This window comes from Fundulus heteroclitus, chromosome 21 (assembly GCF_011125445.2).
Source record: "Fundulus heteroclitus isolate FHET01 chromosome 21, MU-UCD_Fhet_4.1, whole genome shotgun sequence".
NCBI lineage: Eukaryota > Metazoa > Chordata > Actinopteri > Cyprinodontiformes > Fundulidae > Fundulus > Fundulus heteroclitus.
The window spans coordinates 7,491,029-7,513,587 of NC_046381.1; the positions used below are offsets into that span (position 1 = coordinate 7,491,029).

General features: G+C 40.3%; 1 protein-coding gene across 1 annotated transcript; it reads right to left on the reverse strand.

Annotated features, from left to right (window-relative positions):
- Positions 1–289: 289 nt before the first annotated feature.
- Positions 290–21,662, reverse strand: pxdc1b (PX domain containing 1b). The gene is made up of 5 exons (XM_036125489.1): positions 21,308–21,662; positions 5,051–5,142; positions 3,007–3,124; positions 2,793–2,904; positions 290–731 (listed from the first exon to the last, which is right to left on the reverse strand). Exons 1-5 carry the CDS (start codon positions 21,561–21,563, stop codon positions 608–610), a joined length of 702 nt encoding a protein of 233 aa, XP_035981382.1. The 5' UTR covers positions 21,564–21,662; the 3' UTR covers positions 290–607.
- Between the last annotated feature and the right edge of the window lie 897 nt (positions 21,663–22,559).

The window sequence follows — 22,559 nt, forward strand, 5'->3', positions numbered from 1 at the left end:
TAGCTTTTCTGGGATCAGGGCCTCACATTCATACGATTATTTGCTACAAACATGGCACCGTACATGCATTTTATCACACAGACGAAGGCAGAACTTCCACATGTTCTAACTGCGGAAGGAAAACGATCCTCTTTTGTAGACGTCAAGCTTGGGGGGGGGATGCTACAGACGTGTCACTAATATCTTAGCGAAGCAGGTCGGCGGTTTACACGTGCAGCCCAGAGCATATAAAACAGTCCAGACAATTACGACGCTTGCTGGTCAATAACATTAACACTGGACGGCCCAATAAATTACAGCTGTATTGAGAGTCCAACCGGTGGTCCCTGTCACACGCCGAACTACCGGCGCTGAAGGGTTAAGGTCCCTTTAAAGTGGTTGAGTAGCTTCTTTAGAAAATGTCACCATCAGATCTGTAGCACCTATGACACAGGAGCTAAGACTCCCAAATGAAGCACACTGGTGATGTCCCGTGAAGTGGACGGAGGGGGGGTGACGCCGCAGCAATCTCCTACGGTTCACCGTCTCCGGCTGGCTGCTGCCACCGGGGGCCGTACGCGGCGCGCGGCTCAGGCCAGACGAGGGAGAAATGTCCGGCCGCAGGCGCTCATTCCAGGATGTCCGTTTCGAACGGCACCAGGTGGTAGTAGGAGAGGTTGGTGACGTACGCCTCCGTCTCCTCGTCGCACGCGTCTGCTTCCATTGGCAGGAAATCTGCTCCATCTTCATACCTGGCGGGGGAAACCCAAAGCAGGTCCGGTCAAAAGTTTAGATTCACCATCGGCATCAGTGTGCGAAACACCTGTCAATATTTGGGGGGGTCCCCATCTCCCGATTGTTGCGCAATACCGATGTAAATTTCCTCAATATGCAGTAGGCCTATAACATTACAATGTCAAAGTCAAAGTTAGCTTTAATGTCAATTCTTCACATTCACCAGACATACAAGGACTCGAGAAGACGTTCCTCATTCACCAACAGTGAAACAGATAAAGTGCACAGGCACAACAGATAAGATCAGTTCCTAATACTAAAATTTAAACATTTTTAGTATTAATCCCCCTGGGATCATTGAAGTATATCTGATTCTGATATTTGTGAATAAATGTTTTGAATTTTAAATACTGGACATGTTGAGCTTAAAATTTTTTTAGTGACCATTAGTGACAAAAATATTTAATTTTTAATTTTTTTTACACAATTTAAGACCCCTTTTTAACTTTGCATTTGAGGCTTTCAGGGGGTCTCATGGGTTAATCGGGGGGGTCGAGCCCCCCCGGACCCCCCCGTATTTCGCACTCTGATCGGCATGAATGTCATATTTATTGTGGATCTTTAATGGTTTATAGAAACAGCTGATTTTCTAGTGTATATTGACAGTATGAACAATTTCTATTTACTATTTTTGTGGCCTTTATTTCAAAGTGGTTGTCCGGAAACAAGGCTGAGAAAGAGGCTGAAGACATGCAGCAAAGGTCCACAGGCCAGGAGTCGAACCCGGGACGGGCGCATTGAGGACTAAGGCTTCATACAAAGGTCGCACGCTCTACCCCCGCACACCATGACAAACGATTTTGACTTTCAAAACAAGAACTTGCTGAACATGTTACTAGTTGTTGTGAATTTTCTTTAATTTAGGGAAGTTCAAAATGGTAGATCTGTGCTCAAATGGATTTATACACCCTCAGTACACGCCACTAACAGTCTTCTGGGTTCATTTTGGTTCCTGACAAAATAAAAAGCGTAAGGTCAGCCTGCTTTATCCATTCAAAAAGCAGTTCTGACGTGTGTTTGGGACCATTTTCCTGTTAGAACTCCCTCTGTATGTAGATTTGAGGGGTGAAGTTAAACCGGTGGCAGAAAAACCGGCCACCACCATCCATGACACCAGACACAGTCTTCTTTGGGTTGAAAGCCTGATTAGTCCTATCCTCGACATTGTGCCGTCGGACTCCAGTTCTCCTGCATGTTTTAGAAAGACTCAAAGGAATGGTTCTTCATTTTTGTCTCGTCTAACCACAAAAATCTTTCTTCAGCAATTGCTTCTCTGGAAGCAATTGCTTCTCTGTTCATCTCCAGCAGTGTACAGTCGATAGTAGACCGGAGCGTCGCCCTTTCCCTGGTTCTTCTGGATCGTTCTAATTGGTTTTCCTTGTCTGAGGTTCACAGTGTGGATAAGACAGTTGAAACTTGAACATACCGGACAATGATAACAAACTCACACCAAAGCTGACGTTGCAACAGATGAATCCAGGAATATGAGATTGTGGAATTACATTAAACACAACTGAAAACATGTGGACCGCGGCCAAAAAAAAGCCAAATCTAACTTATTTAAAACTAACCACCAGAAACTTTTTGATGGTTAGAAAAAGCGCGGTCAAAGTGCAACCTGCAAATGACCTTTAACTCAATACAAGCGAGGGGTGTATAGCTATGTTTAAAATAGAACATATAAGTATAAATCTGTCACCAATAAACTCAGAGTGTTTTTTTTTTTGTTTTTTTTTTACCCAATTCTTATTTTTACAAAGGCTGCTCTGTGGGAAGTACCAAAAGGAATGTGTTCCTCTTTTGCTTCCTACTCAAGAGGGAAGGAAGAGGTGTACGGACAGACTTCCTGTCATGTACGAAGGGGGTCAACGGTCACATTAAAACTCTTCTTCACTCAACAACTCAGAGACAAACATGCAAATAGTAGGATTTGTGGAAAAGGAGGCAAATTGGTGAAAAACCTGATGCCAATTTTTTTTTTTATGCACACTGTATTTCGACACTGACTCAGTACTCACATGTGTTCTACAGAGTCTGTGGATGAAGGTCTTTCTTTATCTTCTGGGATGTTGTCATCAAATACAATGGTTTCTGTGTTGGCCAGACAGAATCCATTCGACCGCATGATTTCTGAAAGGTACAGAGTGCAGCGTTGCATCAATATCTGAACTTATCAAAGCCCGGGGGGATGAAATCAGTCCGCTCATCGATATGCTCCACATGTACGTGTACCTGATATGTTGATCGGACTCTGAAAGCATGGCTGGATTCTGTGGACTTTGTCGTTCCTTAACACCTGGTCCAGTGGAGAGCGCTCAAAGAACGTCAACATCACCTCTGACCTGGAAAACTGAAGGGGGGGATTGTTTTCAGACAACTTCTGAGACTTCAGCTGTACCGACATTAAGGAAAAGCTCACAGACACGAGGGACTAGCGTGTCCTCTAACATGACCTGCTAGAGAAATGCAGGCAAAAACTTAATAAAATTGGTTATAAGTCAGTGTTTGTCTTTTCCTAATTCACAAGCTTGTGATGTTTTCTTATTGTAATTTATTTTTGTTTTGTTTTGAAAACCTTTAAAACTTTGACAAAGAGATAGCAAGACACTTTTGATTTTTTTTAAATTTGCCACAATACCTTTTACAGTCAAAATAATATCTTAATCATTGTTGAATATTCTTAAGGTATCTTTTTTTTTTATCTGTCAAAACGCTACTTTGGAAGCTGTGTTGCATAAGGGATCGTTCCAGATGACTCTGGTACTTTTTTTTACAAGAGACAATGGCAATGATGGAGCTGCTTTAGCCTTACATTTATTTTTATTTTTTTTCTTTCGACAATATATACTATTCATGTTATCGAGTCTCATTGTCCTGGTTTTTGTATTTCTGCTTCGAGAGGGATCTTGTAGTTTGTTGGTTTTGATTTTGTTGCTGTACTAGTTGCTTTTATTTGTTGCTGCTGCCTTACAGCCGGAAAAGCATTTTCTTCTTTCTTTTTTTCAAATCCCAGTTTGGGACTTTCTATGAGGAACGAGAATGTCTGCCTTGTGCATGTGTGGGTACTCTCCAGGTACTCCAGCTTCCTTCGAAAGTCCAAAAACATAAAAATGGGATTTTGTTTTTTTTAAATTGGTGATAGCTTGAAGCTAATGTAGCAGGTTTAGCTTGCTTTTACAATATATATAGCCTACAGTAATTGGATGTAAATATAAGCACCGAAACAGAACTCATAGGAAAAATGTGAAGTAAAAGAAAAAGAAAAAAAGCTTTATTTTTAAAGCTTGATCAATGTTCCTTTAATTAGAGTTAGCTTTAAACTCATTGAGCAGATCTGTAATGTTGCTAGCTAGCACAGAAACCATTTTATACATCTGTATGGAGATACAGCTGCTTTTTACTTCAACATTTCACATAATCTATCACATATAGATAGCTTATTTTGGACATTACAGTTTAATTTGTTGACGATATTAAGGATTTGATGCAAACTGGTATTGTTATCGGAGCAGTTGAGAGGTACAGTAAGGCTCCCGTATACTTGTGCGTACAGTGCGCATGCTGTGACCTGCACGCACTCCGCGTTGACTCTCTAAACAATTTACCCTTCATAGTGGAGCGTACCTATTGTCTACATTTATCGTGACAAATTCCTACATGAAGAAGTGGAGGGAAAGACTAGTAGCATGTTTGGTTAGCTAGCTGAGTGACTAGAGCCATCTAGTCAGTGCAGCACAGAAAGTGGCTGTGACGCCGCTCGTCCTTGCGACCGCCTGCTTGAAGCGGCTCAGTGTATTAAACTTGGTGAGGACTTCTTCACCCCGGAGCAGTTTATAGTGACTCCATGTACGCGTACGCGGCCGTAGAAATTGAGCTCTACACGTATCTGTCCGCGCATATTGGAGGTGGAGTAAACTTCCAATGTCTCGCTTTAATGGATATCTCATCCTGTTGACCTAAACCCCAGCACAAGGATTATATTTGTATTTAACAAGGAGCCGTCCAGAGTAGTATGTGAGAATTTCAACCTAAAACAAACAATAATAATACTCTGTTAAAAGTTGTATATTATTTATTTATTTATTTAATTAATCAAATTTGGGCAAAGGGAGTTGGTTTAATTATTTATCTTTCGTTATTTTTACAACCCTCCCCCCTCCATTTTATTACATAATGAGGTACCTAGGGAGGACCATTTAGTGCTTCTAGGTTTGTTAGTCAAGTTACCAGTAGGCAATAACAAACTCCATTAAGCAGCATTAATTAAATTACCAACCTTGCACGGCATGTTGATGGCATTCTTTAGAAGTCTTTCCACCTCATTCAACTTCTCCTCGATGTCATGTGCGTCTTTGATTTTTACCAGACCTGCACAATGAGGAACATACAGACGAGGAGATAAAAAGCAACTGTTAGGGCTAATTAATAACATTAACGCATAACACAGATAGAAAGTTCAGATATCTGTACACAAAATCCTCACATAAAACTTTTGTTTAAGCTTTGATCATCCAAGGCAATGAGCTGACACACTTCTTAGTTGAAGGGAGTTGTTTTTTTTTTTAATTAGCTTGTAATTCCTTGTGAGCACTTTTATAATTCAGACAGTTTGAAGAACTCCTGAAGGAGAGCTTCGGCTTAATGTCATCTGTGTAAAGGTGATAGTAGATATGATAAAATTGATCAATGAGCTGCCCAGGGGGTTGCACATAAAACACAAAAATAAGTGGGCCCAAAACAAAGCCTTGGTGAATGCCTCATATTAGATCAGTAAACTCTGACATGTTGTGGTTTACATGGACACAGAAGCTTCTGTTTGAAAGTTGGGAACAAAAATAGTCTCAGAAAACCCTACAAAGCTACAAAGTCTGTTAACTTGGAGGATGTATTGGACAGCATCAACAGCTGCATAAAGGTTCGAACAGTAAATTCCCAAGTGTCTGCAACCTTTATGATGTAAAACAGTGTTTGTTCAATGTGTTTTACAAAAAAAAAAAAACTGTTAGATTATTTTAATTGTGTTGTTTGTTCCAGAGAAGAAATCAATTGGTCACCCACAACTTTTTCCAAGATTTTTTATTTAAAATGTAGTTTAGAAATGTGTCTCTACTGATTTGAATGAGAGGGGGCCAACCTGGATTTCTTAAGATAGGGTTTGACAACATTGTGGTTAAAAGGGGAGGAGGCAGGAATTCAATAATATTGACTACGCTAGGGTCTTCCAGGTCAAAAGTCATCATTGACAACATCATCATTATCATGGCTTGGAGAACAATGCCCTGTCCCAATACTCAAACTAAAGCCTACGTACTTCTATGAAGTGTGCACCTGGTGGAAGTGGACATAAGTATTCAAGTGTGCAGGTTACAAGCCTCCAAAACAGGAGGATTGGGACACTACGGGTTATGTCATGGATTTGCGCCTTTGCGTCACACCTGTGAACCCAAAAATGACAGGACTGTCACTGTTTTTGTCACCTTCACTGCTAAGAATTATAATAATTGCAACAACCAGTCGTTCTGAGAAGATAACATTGCAGGAACTGAAATTTGAGACAATCGGGGATAACAGGGCGAGTATTGACACAAATGTGAAATGAATGGAAAATAATATTGTTAAATATGTACCCAAAATAAATATAAAATACCTAAAAAATATATGTTGTGTGCCTTTCATTAATCATAACACCTTGATGTTACTTTTTTTTTTTACAGAAAATAATCAAGAAAGAATAAAGACATTTTATATTTTTCATAACCATTTCTTTATTGTATTTTTTTACAACTTCATCAACAGCTGCTGTGAGGTAAAAAATAATCCACATCGCAGACAGGAAGCATAACTGGTTGCTTACTAGATCAGAAACACTCTTTTAGATAAAACAAACTCAATAAATAGACGTGCAAAAAATTACTTGGTGCTTCCAGCCATTTTAGTGTGTAAATATATCAAACAAATTCAACAAATCTGACGGAATAAAATTAAACCAGCCACTACTCTTTATGGAAATGTCAGCTTTATAAGTAAAAATAGCTACCATATCTGTTTTAAGAAAAATAAATTGCCACATGCTGATAACCTGACTCTCGCCAGATGGATGTAGTTCAATGGCGTCTCGCAGCGAGGAAGCAAGCTGTAGGGGTAGCATTGACGCTTTGACGTTGCTGTTTCATCAGCGTTGTCCAATCTACCCAATATTAATTCTTTAAAAGAACAACAGAGAACGGCTTTGAAGGCTTTTGTCAGCGGAAACGACGTTTTCGCCCCTTCTCCCGACCAGGTTTTGCAAGAGCATGTAGCACGTCAGTAAAGAATACGGACAAGTGGTTTATCCAATCATTTTGCAAGGATTTTTGATCATTCTGAAATACATCTGCAATGGAGCGATCCCAGATGGACGTGTGGAGCCGTGTGGAGCCGTGTGGAGCTCGGCAGGAACTACATCCATCCGGCGAGAGTCAGGTTAACATGCTGATCCTCCACAAGAGCCTCCTGGAACAGTCATTTCCCGCAGCTCCGTCATCTTTTCTGCCGGACCGCTCTCCCGCTCACAAGCCACTCATAAACACTTGTCTGATACTCTATTTATATACTCCCACTCATAAACACTTGTCTTGCTCTATTTTCAAGAGAACTACCCTTGGTTGAAATGCGGTGATCTGTTACGTGTCGGAGGATTTCAGTGTGACCTGTCAAACGTGTGTTTAAAGGGAAAAATGCACGTCAACAGCGTAGCACACTTTGAGGTGGGATCTGTCTGTTTGCACCCTAAATTCCCCAGCAAACGGACCACACAGACTGCTGGGTGCCATACCAGACGCTCTAGCTTCAATGCCGGTTTATCCTTTTACAAGTCTAGCTAATTTTGTTTGATTCATACAGCCCACGAGATCTGCTAAAATGCAAAATCACTCCCTGTCTGCGTTGGCTGCCAGTAAAATCTCCTGCGGAAGCCCTTACCAGGACTGACTCATTCTAACAAGTATGTCTGGCAATTCCTCAACTTTTCATATTTTTGGATATTTTTCTTGTTATTTTGCGAATACCAGCCGTTATATTTATAGCACAACTGTCATTATTACCTTCTGTGAGGAAATAATATAAATAAACGTTTTGTTCGGTTGTGGGTTTAATGCATGTCAATGTTATTGCATTTAAATGGCAAGTGCTGATCATCAACACAGCTTACTGTTATGTTAGTAACATTAGATGAATAAGATTGTTGCAGCTTTAAATGTATGTTTTATAGGAGCTTCACATAGTCAGAAGCAACGCTGCAGACTCAATGTAGATGATCAGAATCCAAACCAAGTGTATTGCAAAGTAAGTTGTTACCCTGATGTGTCAATGTACCCATCCAACTCTCAGTGCTGCCGCATACGGAAATCTTTAAAATACAGAGAAACCCAGCCAAAATTCAAATGCTAAACATAACCATTTCTGTGCATTGACCAGGGGTGTCAAACATACGGCCCGCGGGCCGGTTCCGGCCCACTGAACAATTTAGTCCGGCCCGGTGGCTAAATGCATTATCAAAAAATTGTATTTCTTTTTTTTCAGTGTCCTGTCTGGCAATGTGGCAATAAGAATTGTTGTCTTAATGCCAAAAAGAGCTCATCAGATTTGACTTTCACAAGTGGAGCAGTACTGCTTTTGCCATAGTGCTCTGCTTGATTTATGAATGTGAATAGTTTTATTATGATTCATGCAGGGAATATCTCAAATGATATGGACACTACAATGGGAAAGTAGGAAAGGAAAGGAAGAAGAAAAAAGAAAAGGTGAAAGAAAGAGGAGATAAAAGGAAGAGAATGATAAAACAATTATTGAAGAAAACATGTACTTTGTTTAATTGAAAATCTGCAGTTCCTATATTGTCCACGAGGGGCGCTGTGTTTTAATCAGCTGATGGTAGCACTGAGCTTCAGATGTGGAAAATTGATTTTAAACAATTTCTTAATTTTTATCTGTTTGATGTATTTTGTCATGTAGGACAGTGTTTTTAAGTTCCAAAAAATCTGAATAAATGTCTTTCAACATTGTACAATCACTGTGATCAGTTATTATGCATAATGCATAATAAAGTAATAATAAATAATAAAGTAAATGTTTAACTGAGTAAAAGTATTGTTGAAATTGCACATACTTTTCTTAAAAACTCTGAGGTTATTCATAATATAATGTGTAAAAGTGAAATTCATTTAATATAAAAATCAACAACAAATCCACTTTTATTAGTTCTATTTAATCTTGCAATGAGTTAACCCGTGTGGCCCTCTTGAGATCAGATTAAGCTGTATGCGGCCCCTCAACCAAAATGAGTTTGACACCCCTGGCGTTGACAATTAATCAGGGCTGTTGCTCTGACCTTTACTACAACCAGAGTGTTATCTATGTATAAAGTCAGGACATAAAGTCAGAAAAGCTCCATTTTTGTTTTAGAAAAGATGCATAATAATAGTGACCCAGCCTTTATTACAGTAACCTTTTCCTTAACAATGCTGCATGGTAGCTGTCCTCGCCGCAGAAACACGCCAGACCGTATGATCTCTGGCTGTAAAATTACTACGCAGCCACTGGCATTTGTTTAACAGCGCCTAACAACAGAGGAAAGTAATAATAGACGCTGCATACCAACGTCTGTGATCGTTTGGGTCCTGAACAGCAGAGGGAATACGTATCTGGAACGCGGTGGGTGGATAAATATCATGTTGTTTGGTGATACGGGGCAGGCGCCCTCCGAGCAGGCGGTCAGAAGGGCGTTGTTTGCTGCCACGCTGACAGAAAAGGGACGTGGCGAGGAGTACGAAGAACAAGCACCGCGGTCAAACCGACGAGGGCCTTCCTTTATGTAAGCAGCGTAAACAGAAACAGTCACTGTCGCATACAAGAGTGATTGCGTCATTCCCAGTGGGCGTGAGGAACGATCGAATGGTTAGATTCCCCCAAAACATTTAGGGGACCTTACTATCCAGGGATCTTTCTTGACAGGGAATCTTCAAAATGTGCTCATCTGAATTTACGGTGTCAATCAGAGGTGGCTTTTTAATAAGGGCACCAGTCCTTACTGCTAAAATGTACAACTTTAAAAGTTTTTTTTTTCTTATTTAAATGCTAAGATCTTCCATCATATTGTAGCTCATTTAATTGTGTGGAGAGAGGGCTTCACATAGGCACCTCTCCCCCACTTGTTGCTGCGCACAGCTCATCAGCTGGCTGAAAGAACGCTTAAGCACAGGGGTGTCAAACATACGGCACGCGGGCCAGTTCCGGCCCGCCGAACAATTTAGTCCGGCCCGGTGACTAAATGCATTATCATTATTGAAAAAAAAAAAAAATCTTATTTGTACTTCGTTTAATTGAAAATCTGCAGTTCCTATATTGTCCACGTGGGGCACTGTGTTTTAATCAGCAAATGGTATCACTGAGCTTCAGATGTGGAAAATTGATTTTAAATAATGTCTTAATTTTTATCTGTTTGATGTATTTTGTCATGTAGGACAGTGTTTTTAAGTTCCAAAAAATGTGAATAAATGTTTTTCAACATTGTATAATCACTGTGATCAGTAAATGTTTAAAGTAAATGTTTAACTGAGTAAAAGTATTGTTGAAATTGCACATACTTTTCTTAAAAACGCTGAGGTTATTCATAATATATTGTGTAAAAGTGAAATGAATTAAATATAAAAATCAACAACAAGTTCACATTTATTAGTTCTATTTAATCTTGCAATGAGTTTACTCGTGTGGCCCTCTTGAGATCAGATTAAGCTGTTTGCGGCCCCTAAACCTAAATGAGTTTGACACCCCTGCTCTAGCGCTTTTTTCGGTTTTAATGGTTCCAAAAAAAAAAAAAAACATGGCCGGTCATTGTGAAGAAACCGAAGGAGTGCCACCTATTGCTCTCATACAAGCCATGCTTAGAAGAGGGCTCTGTAAATTCTAGCTAAACTGTGCATCATTAGTTAGTCAGTGTGACTCACGCCAGCTGATCGCAGGCATCGAATGTGGAAGACAGAAAGATTGCAACCACATGTCAAAAAAAATACGGTCTGAAGCACTGTGAAGGGGGAACAGCACCACCCAACTCATTTAAGAAACCCTGCCTGCACCACTTTTCCTGCTAGGCTTCTAGTCAGCAAAACACAACGTCCAATCGAGGAGAGGAAGTCAAATAAGCTTTGAGTTTACTTATAGTCTAAGCTGTCCTAGTCGCCTGATCACTCTCTGACTTTTTTCTTTTTCTGATGATGGGAATATTGTCCCAAAAGACAAATTTCCTTTGCGACAATGAAGTTCATCATCATCAATCGTCTTCAGATTTGTGATTTGTGCAATCACAAATCTGTCTTGTTTTTCCAACCAACATGCCTGAGACCCATCCTCCAATTTCCTGTTTAAGTGTCTATTTCCTGCATGGACTTCCTGGCTTCCTGGTGTTATGCTGTACCGTATTATGCAACACTCTCCAAGATTGTTCAGTTAGATCTGCTGCTAGAGCTGTCGACTATGACCGGCTTAAAGCGCTTCCCTTTTAGCCACCGGTAATTTTGGAACAGATGCAAGAGACTGTATTGTTAATTTCAGGTTGAGCAGTAAATACAGTACGATGCGATTATTAGAATTAGAGGACCTTTAACAGTCATGACAGCACGAGCTCAAAAAGTGTCCCTGTCTTCTTAAAAAAGCACGGAGCTTAAATTAGTCAAAAGATGTTGCAAGAGCCGCAAGTTTCATCTGTGAGGATCCGATAAGCACATGTCAGCGGTGTGAGGCATAATCACCAAACCGCTAACGCACAGCCGTGTTATTTCTCAATACCGCCGTCAACGCGCAACGAGACAAAACTAATAACACAATGTTTCCCTCATTCTCAGGTACACCGCCTTTCTTCATGGTTATTGGTGACGTGGATTCACCGCGGTGTCTGAAACTTTCCTCAGAGATTTTAGTCCCTGTTGACATGACAGCACCACACAATCTGCTGCACAAAACCCTCCAAGGAGAAATTCAGACACCCGTTTCACTGTCTCCCTTTTCTCTCCTCTTTCTTTTTCACCTTTTCTGCATTTTAGACATTTTGTCTCATCTGTTTCTCTCCTTTTTTTTTTTTGTTGCCCTCTTCTACTGTCCTGTTTCAGTGTCCATTGAACATGAAATAGTCCCAGCATAAATTCGAATAAAGCCTATTGCATATTAGGGGTGTGTAAAATAATCGTCATGACAATGCATCGCGATTCTAATTTTTGAGATCTACTGCATCGATTCTTGACGCCAAGTATCGATTATTAATTTTAAAAAATGAATAAATAAAATTGCATGAATGGTTGGCGAACATCAGCCAAAAACAAGTGGAATACAACTTCATTGGTTTAAAGGACCACTGAGGCCATGTAAATGGCACTGATTATCCTTATTTTGTTATTTTAAGTTTTATAAATCCTAAGCACTTTTTGTCTGTGTGTCCATTCCAGTAATAGTAATATTTATTTTCATGGCAATACCTCCAAAAGTCGTTCAATAAATACAGCTATGTATGAATTCAGTTTCTTTCAGTTATGTATCAATTGAAGACACTATCCAGATCATACACAGCCAGTCAGCCACTGGTAATGGCTGTATTTTGTTCTAACAGTGTTCAGTAAAAAAAATATCACAATGCATTGCGATGCATCGCAATAATTCAAGTATCGTGATGCATCGTGATAGAATCGGATCGTGGCATGTGAATCGTGATTCAAATCGATTTGGGACTTCTTTGGCAACACCCACCCCTATTGCATATATAAATCAAGTTAATCTGCTGCTGTAACGTCTGTGATTGCCAAGCGAGGTGGTCACGCTGCCGCATCAGCTGATTTCTGGAAGGTTAAAATGGCATTGCAGCTCACGTGTGCGATGTAGCGATTACAGACCTGTGCAGCTGGCTTGTCAGGGGATTTCAAGCAAACACGCACAAAGCCTCCTCTTGTTGGTGCATGTTTAACATGCAATAACAGCGTCATGTACCAAACATTCGTTTAACCTTTCAGGAATTATCTTATGTGCAACGCTCTACATCGGCCCCGCAGAACTCCACCGCATTCCTCCGCTGGTTCCACAATGCCGGCACGGTTTTTGGAAGCTTCCAGATACAAAGAATGTCACCGACGTGGTTTTTGTGTAATCAACGGCCAGGAGTAGCTCAGACTGGCCCTCATCTTTGTGGGTTTATGACGGGACTTTTTTCTGGAACGGGCGACATTGTAGTTTTTAAGAAATCGGTTTCAGAGGATCTGAGCGTTGTGACATTGAACCCGGTGGGGCTGCTAGGTCGTGACGTAGCTACCGCTGCTTCCGGGTCCAAGCCGGACTTTATCCGTTGTTTATTCAATATGCCGCTGTGCTGTGTTCCCTGCCGTCTTGATAGATCGCAGACCAAAAAAAAAAGCAACTCCAGCTGTCATTTTATCGTTTCCCGTGCGACGAAAAGTAGATAAGGAGATGGCTGCAGTCGACAAGATGAGTTCTTCTCCAGGAAATTATTAAAATGGTGCGATTTTGCTGAATCACCGCGTTAGCCTTAAACTAACCTGTCGCATATGCTAACTACAGTACATACAACGCTAACGTTTGACATTGTAGAGCATAAATACGAGTTTGAGAATTAACCGGAAGCATAAACCACAGTGTCATGTACAGCTGATGTGGACCTGGAAGTTCACCCGTGACGTTAACTTGACTTAACGACCGGATTGTCCCTGTAGTCATGAAAGGGGTGGATGTGGTCAGCAACAATACTCAGGTAGTCTGTGGTGTTTAAACGTGCTAAGTGGTTCAAAAGGTCAAAGAAGAGTGGGCCACAATGGCTCCACAGGGATGTAAAAGGCTTATTGCCGAGTAATGATGGGAGTTGGCGCAACTAACATTAGGTTTAGGAGGCCGTTACTTTTTTACATGAGGGTGGGGTGGGTTTGGATAGTTGTTTTTATCCCTTAATGACTGAAATCATTATTCAAAAAAACTGCTCTTCGTGTAAAAGGTCATGCCTGGATGTCCTTCACATTTAAATTCAAAACAGCAATAATAATGCAAAAAAGGTTGTGCTTGAAAAAAGGTTAACGAGGCTTAAAAATACATCAGGGATGAGTGAAAAAATACAAAAATCATATCATTATATCGTAACTGCAGCTACTGGCGAGGTCGAGGTTGTTCCATAATTCTCTGGATGTAAAGGGTAAATGGGAATTAGAAGCAAACATCATTATTGAAGATGACGATTGGCTGAAGGCAAATATGGCCACAAAAGCACACATTCCCATATGGAGCGAATTTGAATGGAAAGTTATGATGAGCTTCTTTAGGACTTCCTCTGCCATATCTAAATGTGATAGAAATAATATAAATTTGGTGTTGGAGAAATTGTAATGACATTGGGGACCATACACATATATTTTGGGACTGCCCCGTTCTGAAACCATTTTGGCAGGGCATTTTGGGGAAACCCAAACTATATTAAAAGGTAATTTGTCATCAGAATTTGTCCATTTTGTAAATGGAGGGTCCTCAAGTAAGGATTCATACATATTAGTTAAATTGATGCAAATACTACTATTAGTTGCAAGAAAAATGCTAACTAAGTATTGGCCTTAAAGTCCGGCCCCCTACGACTGAACAAGGCAGGAAGGCTTAAAGAAGGCATGTTGCATGGAGAAAACTATAGCTCAGCGTCAATTGAAAGTTAGTTTAGTAATCTTTGGGACCCGGTAATTAATCACTTTGGCCGGTCATAATAACATCGAGGGTACATTTTCTTGTTTTCCCCTTCTTTTTTATGGAATACCTCTATTGATAATCAAGGAATAGTATATTTCAATATTATTGAGTACTGCTGAGACACAATTATTTATATTTTGTTCCGATAGGTGATTATAAAGATGTTAATTAAGATTATACAAACAAAAATGGAAAGAAAGGGATTATCGTTCATGGTTTGTAATTTCATTTCATAAGAGAGTCCAGTGTGTTTAATGGTGACTTTATGTAAACAGAACAATACCAGAGCAGCTTGGAATGTCACAGTAAAATCACTATTTTTAGAGCCTAGTGCATCGTTTTAAAGGAGATGGTATTCTTTCTCTAGTCTATGAGTTAATCTTGCCTACATAATAAAATCTAGCAGGACCACATAATCTCTTTGAGTTATACAGATAATAACTCAATAGTTTATTAAAATGTTTTAAAAAAAGAAAGCTACCGCCCATCAGTCCTGAACAATTTTGGTTACAGTCTTGTACTTGTAGGAAGCGATGAAAAGCAGTCTGAGTCTGCAGTTTTAATGATATCTGTTTGGACTTTGAGCAATCCGGACTTCTCTGTGTTCACACTGAGGTCACATGTAAGGTAAATGAAGTCAGGCCACCCGGGCTAAATATGGCCAGGCTCCCTCCTCTCTCAGTCACTCTCTGACTCTCTTTCTCATCATGACATCAGCCTGAAAAGCTTCACACGCCTTCTTTGTTGCCTGGGAGCTGAGCAGTAACAGGAAAACATGACCGCGGCCTGAGAGTCATCTGGGTAGGGCCTGTCAATCCAGACGAGGGAGAAGGGACGCATGTGAAATATCGAATGTGAAAGAATGTAATTAGACCTGTGTTGTGTGGAACGGCAGGACATGTTGAAGCGCCCCTGAATGACCGAAATAACTTAACTTCTCCCTAAGCCGTCTGACAGTCTTCCTCCACACGTTTCCAAGAAGAAAGAAAAACAATCCAGACTTTTTCAGACCCAACTTCTCAGTCCTTCATGTTTGTGATATTTTTACAGTAGACATGCTTTAAATGTGGAGCCTGGAAACCAACAAACAGGAAGGAAGAAAGAAAGGAAGGAAGAAAAGAAGGACCATAGGAAAAAAGAAGGACTAAACACAAAATTAAGGCAGGTAGGAGAAAAGGAAAGAAAAAAGGAAAGGCATAAGGATGGAGGGTAAATAAGGTATAGGGAATGAAGGTAGTAAGGATGGATGGATGGATGGATGGATGGATGGATGGATGGATGGATGGATGGATGGATGGATGGATGGATGGATGGATGGATGGATGGATGGATGGATGGATGGATGGATGGATGGAAGAAATGAAGGGCATAATGGAAAATTGAAAATACACAGAAGGAAGGAAGGTAGGAAACAAGGAAACAAAAAAAATGTCTTTAGGAGGGAGGGTAGGTAGGGCACATGGAAGGAAGGATGGATGGATAAAAGAGAGGAATGACAAAGAAGAAAATGGAAAAAACAAGAAAGAAAGGAAGGAATAAATGAATGGATGGATGAAGGAAGGAAGGAAGGAAGGCAGGAAGGAAGGAAGGAAGGAAGGAAGGAAGGAAGGAAGGAAGGAAGGAAGGAAGGAAGGAAGGAAGGAAGGAAGGAAGGAAGGAAGGAAGGAAGGAAGGAAGGAAGGAAGGAAGGAAGGACCAGGAGATGAGGGGAAGAAGAAAGAAAACGGGAAATGATGGGAAGAAGAAAAAAAACGGGAAATGATGGGAAGAAGGAAACAAAATATTGATAGGGGGAAGGAAGGACACAAGGAAAGAAAGAGGGATGCGGAGAAGCGAAGCAAGGAAGGACAAGTAAAGAAAGGAAAGTAGGAAGTAAAACCAAAGTCAACGAAAAGAAGGGATGTAGGGACACCAAGTTGGAAGGACAGAAAGAAGAAAGACCCAAAGAGGGAAAGAGGTAAGGGCACAAGGTGGAAAGTAAGGACACGAGGAAGGTAAGACGTCTAGATAAAGCTTTATCCAGACCTAGAAGGTTTTCATACGTTTCCAGACTTTCCTCGACTACCTAAGAACCCGGCATTTACCATTCTGCTTAAGAGGCGTCACAGACAGAATAAAGAAGCACAAAAGTCAGTCATGTGATCCACAACGCCTCTTCCCAAAATACACCCCACACTGCAGAGGCAGAGGCAGCGCGCTGTCAACAACTCCGTCAGCCCCTTCAGCGCGGCAGACAGGAAGCAGAGCTCTCCAGTCGCCACTAAAGGGATGTTTCCCAAACACTTGCATGGCTATAGAGACAGAAGGGAAGTGTGGGGGAAACTAGAGCACGAAATAAATGGGAAGCTTTGGCGAGTGTGCAAGAGTGTCTGAGGCTAAAGGTCCAGCATACAAACTACAGAAAACGCTGCTTCAAACCCCCGCTGCTGTCCGAGCGGAGGCCCCGGCACAGGAAACGTTGGTTCGCCATACAACTAATCTGCATATAAAGATGTTTTTAGAAAGTTCTGAAAAGCACACCAATCACCAGGCAGATCTTACATATCGTTTTATCACATATATATGGTTTTCAGACTTCCCCATTCCATGTTGTTTTTCATGTATAGGCAGTTTCTTATTTCCTCGTAAAAACTTCTCCTTGGTGGCATTTTTAGCACAAACTATTAATTTACTCGCTGGGGGATTTTGGGGAGCTGCGACTATTGTTTTTGCATTCCGAATAAGAAAACCACGCTGGAGCCACTGAATATACCGCAAAGTAGAGCTTTGTTGCCGTTCGGCCCTGTCTAACCTGTAATCATCGAGTTAAAATTCAAATGAACCAATTAAAAAAATAAAAACTCACACCACTTTCTTTCTATAAGCATGGCAACCAAAAGTCTGCACTCTGATGCGATATCCAGTTTAGAATATGATGTTTTTTCATTTATTCTAACTGCTTCATGCAGCAAATGGGTTGAGGAGTTTTATTATGACTTCACTCTGAAGGACGAAGTCAACTGAACATAATTGTGCATAAAGGCACATTCTAATAATTCAACCGGTTTGCGGTGACCGCGGACATCCTTTTAATCTGCAGATGTGAGGCCATAGAAGTAGTCCCAACAGAAACAAAATCGGGCTTTAAATGCTGTCAAATGTCACAGGCGCACGTTATCTGCTCCACTTTTAGTTCACCGTCCAACAGGGCAACTACAAAGATGTCCTAAAGCAGATGTTGTTAATAATTAACTGGTTCAAACAGGCAGACGTCAATGTTACCTGTGACCAGTTCAGCGTAACCCCAAAACCTCAAGGACTGTGCTGACTATTAAATATATTATCATTATTTTTGTGTTTCTATAACGGTCCCAGTTAGGAGTCATTACGCAGTGCCTTAAAAAAAAAATATATATATATATATATATATATATATATTGTTTTCTATCTTTCGTCACATCACAACTACAAAATTCAATGTATTTTATGAGGACTTAAAGGAGCAATAAGTCAGATATTTACTGTAAAATCAACCTAAATCATTTTAATTTGTCACCAGGGATGGAAGAAACATTCCCTATAAACGATCGGTTCTCTCCATCAACAATGTCTTAGTCACGTTTTTCTCCTTTCAAACCGAGAGGTATCGGAAATACTTTGGTTCAGAGTGCGTTCTACTTCCTGGTTCCTCAGCCAATCATATGAGAGTTCCCAGGGTTCCCACCACAGAGCGCAGCATTTGGTATTTTATTTTGGCAGAAGAGCAGGGGCCTGCATCAGAATCAGAATCAGAATCAAATTTATTGCCAAATAGGTTTGCACTTACAAGGAATTTGGCTTGGTGTTGATGGTGCAGACAATATATATACATATATATATATATATATATATATATATATATATATATATATATATATATATATATATATATATATATATATATATATATATATATATAAACACAGAATCTAGAGCTAGAGATCTGTCCTAAGCTGTATGCAACGAAATTTCGTTCTGTATGCACTCTGTACATACAAAATAACAATAAAGTTGTCTAAGTCTAAGTCTATATACACTATGCATTAACGCCACAAGCAACAAAAATTGCCTGTAGATAAAGATGCTTGTAAACAAGAACTATTTGAAACAAGAAATGTAGCTGTTTTTATCAATCAGTATATTATTATTCAAGAGAATAGCTTGTTGAACAACAAAGTACAACCAACAAACAAGTTTATGTATTAATCAGTTTCACAATTACTTAACGCTATGGGGAGATTGCTGAAAGGTTATGGTAAAACAAAAAAAAGTATGATTATATAAACTCTAAAACAAATAATAAAAGCAGATTATCCCACCGCTGCAACTCGCTTCCCTTCCATGTGGAGGCAAACCCACTTTAAGCATATAACCCATACCTAAAGGACGCGCCTTATCCGTTAATATGTTACATAGCCAAAAAAATGGCAGACCTCTACCATTTGGAAATTGCTTTTTTTGTTTTATTGCGATTACATTGCAAATGCGATTACTTGTCCAGCCCCTAATTCAGACCCCCTGTCAGTCTGGACTTTGATTAGGCCATTTCAACACATGAATATGCTTTGATCCAAACCATTCTGTTGTACCAGGCCCTATGTGCAAAGCTTGCTGTCCTTCAGGAAGTTGCCCTCCCTCAGTCTTTTACATCCTCTACAAAGGTTTCCTTCCATACTAATAAGAACGTCTTCTTCCACATGGTTGCCTTGTCCCCTACATGGCTTGTGTCAAACTTTAAATGGGACTTCTTATGGCTTGTAGCTCTATAAAATGCAGACATGTGGAGTGAACATGGTGATAGTTACCTTGTCGACATGAACTGTAGATCTCTGCAGCCCCTGCAGGGTTCCCATTTGCCTCTAGAGAGACCACTTTTTCTTAGGGTACACAATTACGCTCTACCTCATGCTGGCCCACCACAATAAAATCCCATAAAACACATTGAAAATGGACGTTGGGACGGGAAAAAGAAATGTGAGAAAGTTTAGGAGGGGGGGGGGGGGGGGATTGTTTTGCAAGTCACTGAACAAGACTGTTGGGTCGGTGCTAAAAAATCCTATTTTCACAGCTGTTCTGGTGTCAAATGAACGGAAAAAAAAAATGCAGAAATTTTTCAAAACAACAGCTGCTGTACCGTGTGAGGCAGAAGCATGAATACCCAGAGGATTATACCGCCCAGTCAGATACCAACTTCCTCTGAGCTCAACTCCCTGGTGGATCCATTTTTACAGAAACACCGAAGGAGAAACCTGAACCTTGCAATAAAGTTAGAAAAGGGGAAAATTCCTGCAAAATAACACCCAGGGGGGAGTAGGAAAGGCTCGGTGTGAGTCGGAGCTCTGAGACGGAGATGTCGTCTCATCCGATTTGGGAGCCGCTATCTTTCCTGCGCAGAGAACAGCCGGATTTGATCAACGGCGTGGGGGCTAACTATTATTAGCAACACAGACCGATATCAATGTATTGTTTAATCCCTGCATGAGTTAAAGCACTGAGGAAACTTAGGCTGCGTGTTTTTGCACCACCACGCGTGCCACTGCTCCGCCACTGCTCCGCTACTATGCTGACATTTTACACCTTTGGCAGCCAGAATGATTTCAAAACTCAGGGTAGCTCGACTTTTTTCCACTCTTACTCACTCTTTCTGACTCTTTCTGACCTAAAACTTGGGAAATCAGGCTTCCACATTCATGATGTATTTAACAAATGTTACAACATATGACTCATGTAGGCATTTGGTTGCTTTGTGTCCTATTAGGGCAGCAAGCTCAGATACATATACTATTTGAGGTATTTATTGAAAAAGTAATACTTACAATAGAAATCAGGCCAGAAATGGCTCTAAATCTATTCCTGCATTTAAACTCTAGAGTCAACTGGAAACCAGTGGTTGCTGTTCTGACTGGTTTCTGGGATGTAAACAGATTACTTTTCGTGACATCTAGTAAAATGTAAGGATTCACATAAGTGGAATTTGATTCAAATTCATCTTGTTTATATTTTGTATCAGAGAATGACACATTTAAAGCCGTAATTATTCATACCCCTGGCAGATTAATGTTTAAGGTAATATTTTCCAACTCGTTTACCGGTAAATTCTGACCGAAAGCAATGTCAAGGATTCGGAGTCCCCACGAGATTACAGTGACGGAGATTACAGCGAGAGATTAGGGTGATGGCCCGGAGGCCTTCCATCCTCAAAGGTTCAACGCTCATCATGACCAAACAGAAATCGTCTAAAAACCAGTAAAGCATGCAAAAGAACTGGTCATGAATCGAAGAAGAGCTTGATCTCTTTACTGCCTGTATATTATTACCAAGAAGGTATTAAAAAAAATTTTTTTTTAAATAAATTAAAAAAAAAAAAAAACAGAAAAATACAATTTTTCAACAAAATGTAAATAAAACCAGTGTTTAAGTTTTATTTTGCAGAACTGATACACCATTCGGATTGTTTAATTGTCTTTTGAGATATCCTCAGATCATTTATAGATAGATAGATAGATAGATAGATAGATAGATAGATAGATAGATAGATAGATAGATAGATAGATAGATAGATAGATAGATAGATAGATAGATAGATAGATAGATAGATAGATAGATAGATAGATAGATAGATAGATAGATTAAACTTTTCCATATCATTCAAAAGTTCTAATTGAAAGTCAGACGCTCCTCTCCTTATCTGCTGAGCCTAAATATTTATCTTTATTAATAACTCATCTGTCATAATGTCCTTCATCATCTGCCATCGTACCTTCTATCAGCGGAGACTTGGACAGGTCCTTTCTGTCCTCAGGGAAGGACTCCAGCAGCCTCTTGAACAGCCGCCCCAGGTCGGAGTAGCTGCGGTGCAAGTATAAAATGTTCCTGTCCGACCACTCGGTCCGGATCTCGAAGAACTCCTCTTCCTCGCCGCGCTGGCTGATGATGAGCCTCCGGATCCCGTTAACCCAGCAGTCCCGCACGAACATGTTGACCAGAGACGTCCCTTCGAACACGGCCGACGCCATCCCGCCCCTTCAGGCGACAAAGTCCGGCATGCCGGTGTCTGCGGACCGGGGCTGGTCGGCGGGGAAGCACCGCTGAAATCTGGAGGAGGAGGAGGAGGAGGAGGAGGAGAAGAAGAAGGCAACTTCGGGAAGTTTTTCAGTCTGAGAGAGAGAGAGAGAGAGAGAGAGAGAGAGAGAGAGAGAGAGAGAGAGAGAGAGAGAGAGAGAGAGAGAGAGAGAAACAGAAAGAGAGAGAGAAACAGAGAGATAGAGGAGGAGTTGCTCAGCCCATCAAACGTGGCATGACTTAGGGGAAAAAACTAAACTCACTTTAGAAATAACAAAGATAACGTCCTTGCAAAATGAATAATATACAAAAAAAACTTCAACATATATATATATATATATATATATATATATATATATATATATATATATATATATATATATATATATAGAAGCTAATTTTAACCACTTGACATATGTTTTTAAAAAACTAACATTGTATAATTATGGGGTTTAAAGTAATGAATTTCACTTTTTCTGTCATAATTAAGACTAAGAATTTAAGACTTAAAACTTTAAAGCTAGAGTTATATCTGTAGTTATGCTGCTATTGGTTTGGGCTGCTGGAGGACATCAGGGTCTATTTCTCTAACTCTGCTGAGTTCTCCTACTGTTCTCCAATTTGCATTGTTTGTTGTTATTTTAACTTTTAGTTCTCTCTGTCCCTTTTTCTCTTCATAGAAGGTACACCTGGTCTGGCGTTCTGTTAGCTGTGACAACAACCAGGGGTGACAGATCATCTGCTATTACCATATAACATAGAAAGGATTCCTGGATCAATGTGCTTCTGGGCTTTTTTGTCTCTCTTGTTGTGTCTCTGCTCTGTCTTCTCTAACCCCCAGTGGGTCGAGGCAGATGACCGTTCATACTGAGCCTGGTTCTGCTGGAGGTTTTCCTTCCTGTTAAAGGGGAGTTTTCCTCTCCACTGTCGCTTCATGCATGCTCAGTATG

Excerpts from the sequence above, each read along its gene's own strand:
- pxdc1b (XM_036125489.1), bottom strand. The coding sequence starts at position 21,563 with ATGGCGTCGGCCGTGTTCGAAGGGACGTCTCTGGTCAACATGTTCGTG. Across the intron at positions 5,143-21,307 it reads CAAGTCTCCGCTGATAGAAG|GTCTGGTAAAAATCAAAGAC; the intron begins GTACGATGGCAG and ends CTCATTGTGCAG. Across the intron at positions 3,125-5,050 it reads CCATCAACATGCCGTGCAAG|TTTTCCAGGTCAGAGGTGAT; the intron begins GTTGGTAATTTA and ends CCCCCCCTTCAG.